This window comes from Lytechinus variegatus, chromosome 2 (assembly GCF_018143015.1).
Source record: "Lytechinus variegatus isolate NC3 chromosome 2, Lvar_3.0, whole genome shotgun sequence".
Classification (NCBI taxonomy): Eukaryota; Metazoa; Echinodermata; class Echinoidea; order Temnopleuroida; family Toxopneustidae; genus Lytechinus; species Lytechinus variegatus.
Genome location: NC_054741.1, coordinates 45,534,112 through 45,546,752, shown reverse-complemented (window position 1 = coordinate 45,546,752; position 12,641 = coordinate 45,534,112). Strand labels below are relative to the sequence as shown.

Sequence of the window (12,641 nt, the reverse complement as noted above, 5' to 3'; positions counted from 1 at the left end):
CGGCCGCCTCCAGGCGAGTAGGAGGGACGCCGCGGTGAGCGCCCGGCGGCGGTGAGTATGAGGGTGCGTCGATCAGCATTCCGAATTTGCGGTCGGATGCTAAGAGAAGGAAGGCCGAGACTGTGGTGCCACGGTCTCGGACAAAGAAAAAAGTGGTAGCCAAGGCTTCCAAGCCTAAACTAGGTCCTGCCGCCGCAGCACCCATAGGGCTATGCGACCCACCGGCTACCGGGTCACCAGAAGTCCGGAGGGAGAGTGCGGTTCTCTCCCCCCGGCACAGGTCAGGATCTCTGCCGTATAAGTCGTCCTCCGTTGACAGCATCGGGAGAGATCGCCCAGCCCCTGACCGCGAGAGGCGTCACACATCAGACTGTGACCACAATCTGACCCCGTCAGATTCGGGTGAAGTTTCGTTGTTGGCGGCCGCCCTGCCAGGGGCGGCAAATCGTAAGAGATCACCCGTGCCTCTTGTGCCTTCTTCTGCTCCGGCCACGCCGGCGGAGCCCGCAAAATAATAAGAAGAAGAGGTCGAAGGAGAGGTCGGCCAGCCCTGTTGCCATGGGCGTTCCTCCTTCAGACCCTTGTATCGGTGGTCAGATGTTACAGTCATACATGTTATGCTGCTATATTCTGCTACCGCGAGAGGCGTCACACATCAGGCTGTGACCACAATCTGACCCCGTCAGATTCGGGTGAAGTTTCGTTGTCGGCGGCCGCCCTGCCAGGGGCGGCAAATCGTAAGAAATCACCCGTGCCTCTCATGCCTTCTTCTGCCCCGGCCACGCCGGCGGAGCCCACAGAAAGAGAAGAAGAAGAAGAGGTCGAAGGAGAGGTTGGCCAGCCCTGCTGCCATGGGCGTTCCTCCTTCAGACCCTTGTGTCGGTGGTCAGATGTTACAGCTATTCATGCTGCTACATTCTGCTACCACGAGAGGCGTCACACATCAGACTGTGACCACAATCTGACCCCGTCAGATTCGGGTGAAGTTTCGTTGTTGGCGGCCGCCCTGCCAGGGGCGGCAAATCGTAAGAAATCACCTGTGCCTCTTGTGCCTTCTTCTGCCCCGGCCACGCCGGCGGAGGCCGCGAAGAAGAAGAGGTCGAAGGTGAGGTCGGCCAGCCCTGTTGCCATGGGCGTCCCTCCTTCAGACCCTTGTGTCGGTGGTCAGATGTCACAGCTATTCATGCTGCTACATTCTGCTTTCGAGCAGTGCGGGTTCACCCCACCCTCGACGTCTACTCACCCCGCTGATGCCCCTGAGCATCAAGCGAGACAAGTGGGCAATAACCACCAGACACCCGGGAAATCCTCGAGCGATTCTGTTAAATCGCCAGCCAGTGCACCGACTAACCGGGTGCCTCAAGATCGCGTGTGCTTTCCAGCATTTTCGTCGATCTCAGAGCACGTGTCCCAGCCGACACGCGGGGCCACCCCGGCGCTTACTGGACTCCCTTGCCTTCATGAGAGCCGGCCGAGAGGCCGTACGGCTCCCGCGGCTCTCGGAGCTCCTCCAGGGGAGGAAACTTGTCATGGGGACAACCTCCCGGTTCAGTCCATGGAGCGAGACTCCCTTTACGAGGAGTCTCTCGAAGGCGGCCAGTGCGAGGACAACCCCTATCCCGCGGTCGACCCTTCAGTAAGCGCTCAGGCGCTGCTTGACAAGTATCTACCTCACATCTACCCTCCGAGCGGGGGTATTGATGAAGCAGGGGAGTCCTTATTTTCTCGCCCCGCCTCTTCAGGCGCTCCGAGCTCAATCGGCCGAATTGGGGGTCTCGGAGAGTGACGGGGTCGCCCTAGACGAGGCGGCTCCTACGATGAGGAAGCCGCCAGCTCCGAGGGTGCAAACCCACCCCCGCTCTGCTGCTGTCCGGAAGCGCCAGGCTCCTGCACCGCCGTCTCGAAACTTTCAAGCCTCTCGAGGCTAGTGAGAAGGCAGAGGCAGGGGAAGGGGGGGGCGATTATTATGCAGGTACTCCCGAATTCGCCCTCTACGTCAAGCTCACATACGGCGACGACTCCTTCAGCGGTAACTCTCTCCATTCTTCCCCCTAAGCGGGCCCGTAGATTGGAGGTATGAATCTCTTACATACCGCATGCCGCACTTCTCTCGTGAGAATGTTTGGCTGCTTTGAGAGGGCAACCTATCACGTCCGCGGACCGTCCGCCCAGGCGACGGGACCGTCGTTTTCTGGCCTGAACCTCACTTTCTATTCGAAAGTAAGGGTGCCCTGTCTTACTTAGCTCCTACCCTTGCAAGGCCAGAGTCAGGGCTAGTACAGACACCCGTTCTCCAGCGATCACCGCTGAAGAGAGGGCGACTCTGATATGAGCACCATCACTGCTCAGCGGTATGTCTCACTATCTCATAGCTCTTCGTGCTTATGAGTATGTATATCGGATCTGAATGTCACGGCGATTAAAAAGTCTCCTGTGCTTAATAATCGCTATGCCTTCACCACCCGGTGCATTATGGTTATGTTAACCTATTTGTCTCGTATTCGGGCGGCTCGTACGAGCCCTGCCCGAGCTGCCATCACCGGTCGTCCCCCCGGACACCGCCGGCAGCACCCGCACCGAATACGTGGAAGGAATCAGCTTTTCATATGCTAGATATCCCTCCTGTTGACATTCACAGCTGTTCCCCGAGTCTTTCCCGGTTGGGTAAACATCATCTCGGAGGAAAGTAACCGCCGTACATCTCATGAGATTGTTGGCTATGTACGTGCGTTCAAGCTTGTTTAAAGCCCCAGGATTCTCTGTCGGCATTCTATGCCTACTTTCTGGGCACACCCACCGTACCGGGTCGGCGAGTTCACACCAAACTGTACACCGCCAGACCATCGGTCGAGCTCTAACTGTCTATCTTATAGACTGCCCTCTATGTGGGTCAAACTTGCGGGCTTCTCCGCCGTTCCCTCCTTGTGCGGAGTGGTCTACGGTGGATGTCTTTACCGTACCCGCTTGTCGAATCGTCTTCTTACTTAGAAATTTTTTTTTTCACTCGGCACACTCGAGTCGCCTCGCATGCTGCTTTCATCCTCCTTCCATGCAATGCATGTGGCCAGGGTCACCGCGCGACCGAGGATGATGTAACCGTGGATGGATGTATGCTTATGCCTTCCTAACCACGATCACTACGACCCGCCTTCTCTCGGGCCGACTGTGGATGAGTCTCTCCATGTAAGTGATTTACTTCACTGGAGTTCTTTTAGAAACTTAGATTCTCATCCCCCGCTGCTTAGGGCGTCATTTTTGCCGCCCCCCGCAGCTTTTTGGAGCTCCTTATCTTACTGATATCGGACTGTTCCACGCTGCCGCAACCGGCGCCGGCGGTGCTTGCTCTTACGATCACCTGAGAAACAGGCCTTGTGACTGTTTTCATAAACAACTGGTTCTCACCGCAGACTGATGGAAATTTTGTGATTACTTCCTCAAGTCTCCTTCGCTTGTTTCTTCAAGCGAGGACTTCGACACTCTTAGCCAGTTTCCGTCCCTAACTTGATAGGACAGGGCCGTTGCTACCTCATTCGATTCCGTTGGGAATGTAACGGTTGAGGTATCATATCTGGCGATGTCTGTTCGTTTAGAGCATCTCTTGATGGTCGTTTACACGTAATATCGTGACAGATTTTTTTTTTTTTCGCCAGCTCCCTCTGGCGTACGCTTGCTGCTGCTAGGGATTCCCCCGCCCAGCGGACAGCCATCGCAGCCTAGCCTCACGGGCTCTCTCGGCGATGGTGGCTTGAGCCAAGCCACCTCTTCCACCGCGGGCACTGCACCCTCAGATGGGTGCCTCAATCAGTATGGGAGAAAGGGGATCCTGAGTTCTCTCTCGATCACTCGGTCTAACACACTTTTGTCGTGATGTGTACCGCGCTGTTTCCCTGACACGCCCGGTTGAGCTGTTTTGACCAGACTACTCTATTCTACATAGGCAACAGGTCCGCGGCATTCCTTATTAACAGGATGGCACTCAGTCGCTTTCTCGACCCTTGACTGCCTTACGAGTGGTTTTCTTCTTAAATCCCTACTCTCCGTCGTTCCTGGTCCCCTTCGGACCGCTAGTAACTTTTTGCCACAGCTCTCTATCAGAATTCTGCAGATTTTCTGCCCTCACGCATTTGAGACAGATATCGAATTCTGGGCGCTTTCTCCCACGCGGAGGCTTCTGAGATATCTCGCCTTCTCAGATTGTTCGATTGATCACTTACTGAGCCTTAAAAGCTTCAGTTTTCCGATCACGATTCTTGTTGAAATTTTCAACAAATTCCGATTCTTACGCTCTAGTCAGCAGGTGATGTTGTTCTCCTGACACTAGGCCGAGGGCCCATGATACTTAGTATTCCTGAGTATACAGGGCATTCCTCTCGAGGACATTTTTGAGGGCCGCCTTTTGGCGCTCAACTAACTCCTTCACTTCTTTCTACTTGAAGGACATTCCGTCCAGCGAGGCGAGATTTGCTGCTTCGGCGCTTAAAGCAGCTGCGGCTTTTTCCCCCTCTCCCTAAATTTCGTTGTTTTTGTTTTTTTAAATTTTCTTAGGCTTACAATTGAAAACATGCCTCCCTACGGTTTGAGTCCGTGCTGGTCTAGCAAATCAAGTAGATGTATGGAGTTATTGAAGTAAATTATGAAAATACTTACCTGATTTTCTTATTTACGAGATAACTCATACATCTACTTGATACCCTCCCACCGACCCTCCGCCTTGCGTAGCAACATGTTTCAACGTATGGGCTTGCGAAAGGTGAGGAAGATGGACGCTAATTGCGCGGTGATCATGGGTAGTAAGCCTGAACGGGAGAGGGCGCGCTCACGCTTTTTAAATTCTTGGGAGTTCTTTTCGGGTATGGCAGTCCAGAGGGCTGAACTAGCAAATCAAGTAGATGTATGAGTTATCTCGTAAATAAGAAAATCAGGTAAGTATTTTCATATTCCATTCCAAATACATTGAAATATTTAGAAATAAACTTTTTTTGGGGGGGGGTCAGACAATTTCTCACTATTTATTTTATTATGAATCAGTTGCATGAACTAATTTTTCACACATATTTACACATTTATCATTTGTATATCTGCTTTCTTTTTCTTTATGTGAATGTTGAACTTCCTTTATTTCATTTATTTCGTTATTTGTGTTCTTTCGTCCCATTGTTAGATATTCACTCTTTGCCCAACACAGACAAACCTTTCATGTGCCACAATTTTCAAGGTGCAACCTGAAGTGGGGTTTTGTATGGACTTTGCTAAATCAACTCAAAATAGCTTTTGATTGGTTTATCGTTAAAAGAGTGTGTACACTGTTCAATGGGATGCACACACCACTGTAAAATAGACCTAAAGAGGTACACCAGGCTGAAAATGATTATATCTAAATGAATTATATGGGTCAATATATGTTTTGACCCCAAACAAATTGCAATAAATGCTTTCTGGTTCTATTTGACGTCAGGAATATCATGCTTAATATCTACCAGTCTGCATCCTGGAAAGTGGTTATTTTCAAGATGGCCGACATTCACTGGAAATGGACATAACTCACTAATGATCAACCCTAGAATCATATTTCAGTGCATATTCCATGATCTAGGGGGTAAGATTATTTGGTGAGTGAATATAAGCACTCCAGTGTACCCCTAAAATCAAAGATGGCCCCCCAAATTGCTTCCGTAAGCTAAACATCCACAATTTTTCTATTACATAATGTAGCTTTAATTTGGTTTCTATTCAATTGTTTTAAGAGTGAATTAGTACATGTACATGTGGACAAGTTACAAGGACAGCCAGTGGTCTGATGTGTCCAAAAATTTAAGATGACTTCTAGAAAGAGAGTTAAAAATGGCTGCTGATACTTAAAACAGACATAGCTAATTTCCAGCCTGCTCATTTCATATCTGCCTGGGAGATATTTTGATGATGGTATCTAAAACCATGATTTCAATTCAATGGTCAAATAATAAATTGACATCAGTTTTCTCATTGGATATTAATGAATACATGAATAGAACTGTTTCACTGAAAAAATGCAAAATCTTAAAATGTCTTATTTGTTATTCCTTGTCTGATTTTGATGAAGTTCCCAGTGTTTTGTTTGATTTTTCTCTTTCTGTTCATGTCATAGCATTTTCAGCCTGGAGTACCCCTTTAATGCACTCTGTGTGCATTGGGAATGAAATGTGACTTGAATCAAATATGGCATTCCACTGTATATTACACTAGTAGAACAAAGTGGGCAAAGGGTTAAAATGGATATAACCCACCCCTAATTGCATGAAATGACACGAAGTTGATCTTAGAATTATAGATTGATTTATATAAGCATGGGAAATATGTAAAACTGCAATTCGATGTAAACATCTTGCTCAATTGCTACAGTGGGAGGGGAAATGAAAATAAACACTGATGTAGATTCTATTTTTATCATACCATTTTATTAATATTGCACATGAATAGAAATCAAACTTGGTGAGTTTAAATATTTTTTTTTATCAGTGCAAGTACATTTCTTTTATTTCTGTATGAATAAATTAGAGCAAAACTTTGCAGTTTGCATGATTGCATGCAATGAAAGCAGTTTAGAGACTCTTGAGTTATTCATCAATGCTCTGTTCGAAATATGGCTTAGTGGAGCGGTGCAATAATCAGCCCATTTTATTTTTATGGTGATCTCGAGAATGCTCTAAAGTAAATGAGTGTAACTGAAACCGATGAGAAAGTATCGCAGTAAAACTGTCATTATACTCTTGCAAATGATCATGAAGCTGAGCGATAGTTAGGTTTTTAAAAGAGGAATAGTTTCGTCGACTGTCCATGTCATTGTTTTTTTTTTTTTGTAAAGATATGAAAGAAATGTCAGACGACTTTCTGGTTAAAAGTTGAAATAAGTAGGCATTAAACAACTCTAGTTTTCACTTCGACGAAATTGGAATAATACCAGCAAACAATCAAAGAAACTTTTTCATGGAAAATTAATGTTGAAAAGCCAAGCATACAGATATGTCTGGAAATAATCCAACTCATCATGACTGTCAACCCTTAAATTTTCTGAACTATAATATCAAAACATTTACCAAGAACATTGTATGATGCAATGACCTTATCACCAAACTTCAGTCTCGCGTACTAACTTTGATGTGTGTTCTGAAGTGGGTGAAGCTCAGTCATTTCATTGCCAGTGCTAGTGCAATGACGCTGCCGTAGCCTGCAAAACCCCATCCATGTTAAACTTGGGAACTTAATTTTTTTTCAGGATAAATTTGAATTATGATTTTAAACAAGCCTTGAAAATTTGGAGAGAATTTTGTTCTCAAATGGCGAAATATAAGCAGATGAATTTTCTTTGGAAAACAAAAGAACTCTGTCTCCTCTTGCGTGGATGACGGTTAGATATTCAAAATGTTTTTGGTGTTATTTCTGAGTTCATTGCGCCACTCTGCTTGGCCTGAATAGAGAATATATATAGCACTGAATATTTCACTAAGATTAGAAGTACATGTAGCTTTAGATAGATTTGGCATTCTTAAGTTTTGCTTATTTGCATGAAAATAATTTTATGCACATCCTGGTCAGTATTGTCTGAGGACAGATATCCAAGTGCGAAATACCTTATGCTCCATGTTGCAATACTGCCCACAACTTAAGCTATACTTTAGCTTTCCCTTGAAATAGCTAGTTAAAGTGTTAAGGCCACCGCACACCTAACGACCCGACCGGTCGCCGACTGGCTTGCGACTGGGTGGGGGGAGATGTGACGTCACAGCTCTTGTCAGCTTGAGCGTCGCAGACCGTTCAGAGACAAGTCGCAAGGAAAATCGGAAGGATTTGACATGTCGAATCCTTATGACTGGATCGCATGCTCAATCCAACCTCCAGCCAATCAGACAGCAGAGTTGCATGACGTGTATTATGATAAACAAGGCGCATACGCAGTAGTAAGCACAATTTCTCAGATGCTATGCCAAAAAGCAAAAAAGCTCATGCGTGAGTCGCAGATCGGATCGCAAGGTGTGCGGTGTTGGGGCTAATGACCACCTTGCGATTCATCTCCCCTCACTCAGTTGCAAGCCAGTCGGCGACTGGTCGGGTCGTAAGGTGTGCAGTGGCCTTAATTTGTTTGTGTGAACCCTGAAAAGAAATTTTCCTTAACTCTCTATCATGGTCAGACCAGCCCTAGCAACCACCTACATAGAAGGACAAACTGCCCATAAACACTGCATTTTTTTGTTTTTTTGTTTCTTTGTTTTTCTTCAACATTGGATTATGTATCTGTATATAAAGAAAACCAAATCATAAAGAACATCTTTCTGTCTCCCTTGAGTTTACTCTGTTAAGATTAAAAGGCTACATTTATATATATCAGCAACATGAGCATCACAGTGTGATGAATGCAAGCACAATTCAAGTTGCCATTATTATTCATATTATCATTACAATTGTTGCTGTAATTTTAATGAAAAAGATATTTTGAAAATGCTGCCTAAACTGATTGGTATTGTATTTATTTTGTTTCATTCCCATTTTTTATGATTATCAATCTACTCTACATATTGCCTATCAAAGAGTGACATACATTATGTAGAATTATGTAAATCTTTAAGACATTTGTATGGTATTGTATGGTTGTGTATCTATTCACAACACATGTCTTTTAAGTTTTGTCATTGTTTTTTATTCATTTACTTTGAACTCTATTCTTCTTGAATTGATGACTTTGTTCCTAGACTCCTGGTCAATTTGACTATTTTTGTTTCCATTTGATGATTTTATGTATCATTTTCAATTTTATGTAGTTCTCCATACACTTTCCTCCTATATGAATGTATCATCATTTGATTATTATGTTATTACTGTTCAACATATTGTTACATAAATCTCATTTTTGTGGTTGACATTATAATATCATTGGTCATTACATACTTGTAAGCTAAAATTTACATCTTGGTAGATCATGCATGAAATTTTGACGGGAAAAATGTTGCTAACAAGAGCATAGATTTATCAATGATTCGGAATGTTACAGTTACATGTAGGAAAGGTTTATTAAAACAATTAAGGACCCAGACCAGAGCTAATAGTGAAATTGACAAGTTGGAAATATATATAAGTTGAAAGTATATTCACCACTTGACAGCTGAGAATTCTGCACAACAAAAATTCAAATTAACCTTGATGCCATGTTGTGGTCATGGATTGTGAACCACCTTGTTTTTGTCTCACCTGCATAGCAGTGTGAGACTATAGGCGCCGCTTTTCCAACGGCGGCGGCGTCAACACCAAATCTTAACCAAAGGTTAAGTTTTTGAAATGACAGCATAAGTTAGAAAGTATATGGACCTAGTTCATGAAACTTGGCCATAAGGTTAATCAAGTATTACTAAACATCCTGCCTGAGTTTCATGTCACATAACCAAGTCCAAAGGTCAATTAGGGTCAATGAACTTAGACCATGTTGGGGGAATCAACATCAAAATCCTAACCTAAGGTTAAGTTTTTGAAATGTCATCATAACTTAGAAAATATATGGACCTAGTTCATGAAACTTGGATATAAGGTTAATCAAGTATCACTGAACATCACATGACCAAGGTGAAAGGTCATTTAGGATCAATAACTTTGGCCATGTTGGGGGTATTTGTTGAATTACCATCACAACTTTGAAAGTTTATGGATCTATCTCATAAAACTTGGAAATAAGAGTAATGAAGTATCACTATTAAAATAACCCTTGCCAGTTTCACGTCACATGACCAAGGTCAAAGGTCATTTAGGGTCAATGAACTTTGGCCGAATTTGGGGTATATGTTGAATTACCATCATAACTTTGAAAGTTTATGGATCTGATTCATGAAACTTGGACATAATAGTAATCAAGTATCACTGAACATCCTGTGCAAGTTTCAGGTCACATGATTAAGTTCAAAGGTCATGTACATGTAAGGTCAATGAACTTTGGCCATGTTGGGGGTATTTGTTGAATTACCATCATATCTCTGTAAGTGTATTGGTCTAGTTCATAAAATGTGGACATAAGAGTAACCAAGTATCACTGAACATCTTGTGCGAGTTATAGTAGTTTTCAAAGTCAGCACTGCTGCTATATTGAATCGCGTGATGCAGATGAGACCGCCAGAGGCATTCCACTTGTTTCAATTTTGTACTGAAAAATATGTAGTGCTCAAATGGATGGAAACCCACATCTGTTCACTAGGTTTTTGTGATTTCTTCGTTTGGCTCTTATTGGGCATAAATTCTTATGTCAAGAAAAGTTGTTACATATAATCTGAAAGCAGCTAGACTTGGCAATGTGCTCCAAATAAGTGGGAAATGAAATATAGCAAAAACTAGTCACAAATTGGAGATATCATCAATTCAAACTTGCAGGAAAAGATATGATATCTCTATATGATAGAAGTGAAGAAAATAAAATGCATATTTTTGAATGCTGGAAAATCACCCAGTATTTTCTGTGTAAAAAACCTATGGAGTCACAACACTTCTAACAACATTAAATCACAATCTTGAAGCACAGGAAAACCTATTTTTGAATCCTGATTATTGGAGATATTTTGAAGCAAATTACTCAGCTGGTAAAGCAGTGAAAATTGAGTTTCATACCATTTCCATTGTATTTTATAATTGAACAAAGTATTGTCAATTCATTTCAACATTTTTCATTTATTATCCTTTTCTAAAAAATGAAGCTTGTATTGTACACTATGAAAAAGATCTTCTAACTATACGTAAAGACAAAATAATTATGTTTAAAGTAATTAGTAGGGGCAAAATGAACGTTGGAGTACAACCCCCATGAATAACATTTTGTTAAGAGTGTTATAATGGACTTCTTGCTTTATATTTTGCCTTTAAATGATTAATTTCTATTACTGCAACATGGTAACATCAGTAATCTGTTCAATATGACTTCAAGTATGATAATATATTCACAAATATTGTAAGTATACGTTGCCACTCATTTGCTAATACACATTGCACTAATTTTTTTGTGATGGAAGTGCAAACCAATTACATGGGATTGTGTAATCTTATTGAATAGTAGCATACTGATTTTTGATATTTGTTTCAAAATGATTAATTCTTTTATAATTTTGTATACAGTATCATATTCAACAGCTGTCAGTGGTGAAGGAGGTGATAAAGATCGTTTTAAAGGTAAGATCATCATTATTATTATTGGCAGCATATACCTTCAGAAAAATTTGAAGCCTGTGTAACGATTTGGTAATGGATCAATAATTATATTATATTGGATGGCTCAGAATGGAATACAAGAAATATTCCAAGAGTTTAGGAAAATATTATTTTCATATATTATTATTATCATTATCTATCCCACCCCCCATAAAAAGAGGGAGAAATTTGATTGAACAGGTCATATCACTTATCACATTACACCATTATCACTTCATAGGACCAATTTTGGTCATTGACATGCGACTTGCATGTAGTTCATTATGACGTCATGGAGCGTAGTTGTGCTCAGTGCTGCGCATCGCATTGCTTTCATTGTTGTACACATTGTATATTGCACGCATTCATGCTTGCGCCCTATACTGTTGAATAAGCTCTCATGTTCAATAGCAAATTTTGTATAGGAGTCCATGGGATATTCGTCAGATTTTGATCCGTTTTAGGGATACACTCTGATACTGCACGGCAACTGATGCAGACCAAAATATGTGTTTTTGATGCATCGCTAGAACACTCTTGATAATATGATTTATACCGGATTATTAAATAACTTTCAATCTTACATTAGTGATTCTTTGTGAAAACTTGTATATTTAAGTTTTGGATCTCGAGCACTCTCTCTTGGTAATGATTTTATTCATAAAATTTATTTTGACCTAAGCTTTAATCTGTATTGTTAATATCAATTTTGCACTGTTTTAAATCCAGGCAGCAAACATACTGTTTAGGGGAAAATAGACTATTGCATCATCCCCCACCTGGATAGTATGACATCATGTATTTATGTCATGCTAATATGGCAACATATTTTTTTTTCAGATGGGAAAGGCCGTGTAGATGAGGCCCAGGATGATGATGAGACTGCCACTAGAGGGAGCTATACAGATGATATTGAGATGGAACAGGAGGAAGAACCTGAAGGTATCATCAAATCCAATTGAATTCTTTTAAATCTATTTAGTTTCACCTATGTGGGACAGAAGTATTTGACAGCCATTTTTCTCAATTTTTAGTTTCTACTTGATCACAATCATGTTAAAGGCAGTATACCACAAAGAACAGCACTATTACCAGTATACCTTTGGTTGCTTGATCCTAACCAGGGTGCAACATTTTAATAAGTAGTCATTTGATCCAAACTTGCAAAAAAGGTAAATGATTTCGGCTAATTTTTGCAACATTAAAATATTTATCAAAATATTTACCAACAAAGTTTGCTTTTAAGCTTTCCATAGTTCACTTTCCCGACATTTCACTAAAGATTACATGTAAATGATATCAGAGTTTTCAAACTTGAATTCACAATATGTATCTGATAAAGTCTATCCAAATGCACATACAGTACCCCTGTGACAAAAGATTAACTATGTGTTAGGATTCCTTGAATTTGAGTTCCCTTGAGAGCACGGGACATTTCCTTAAACGAAACC

General features: G+C 42.2%; 1 protein-coding gene across 8 annotated transcripts in view; it reads left to right on the top strand.

Moving 5' to 3' along the window:
• Positions 1-12,641, top strand: part of LOC121408143 (piezo-type mechanosensitive ion channel component 2-like) — a 188,249-nt gene that overhangs the window by 115,225 nt on the left and 60,383 nt on the right. For 7 of the 8 annotated variants that reach the window (XM_041599476.1, XM_041599472.1, XM_041599475.1 and 4 more), the window contains 2 exons: positions 11,119-11,172; positions 12,031-12,132. In XM_041599476.1, coding sequence (XP_041455410.1) covers positions 11,119-11,172; positions 12,031-12,132 — 156 coding nt within the window. The remainder of the gene's footprint in view (positions 1-11,118; positions 11,173-12,030; positions 12,133-12,641) is intronic. The other variant, XM_041599474.1, reaches the window with a different exon arrangement.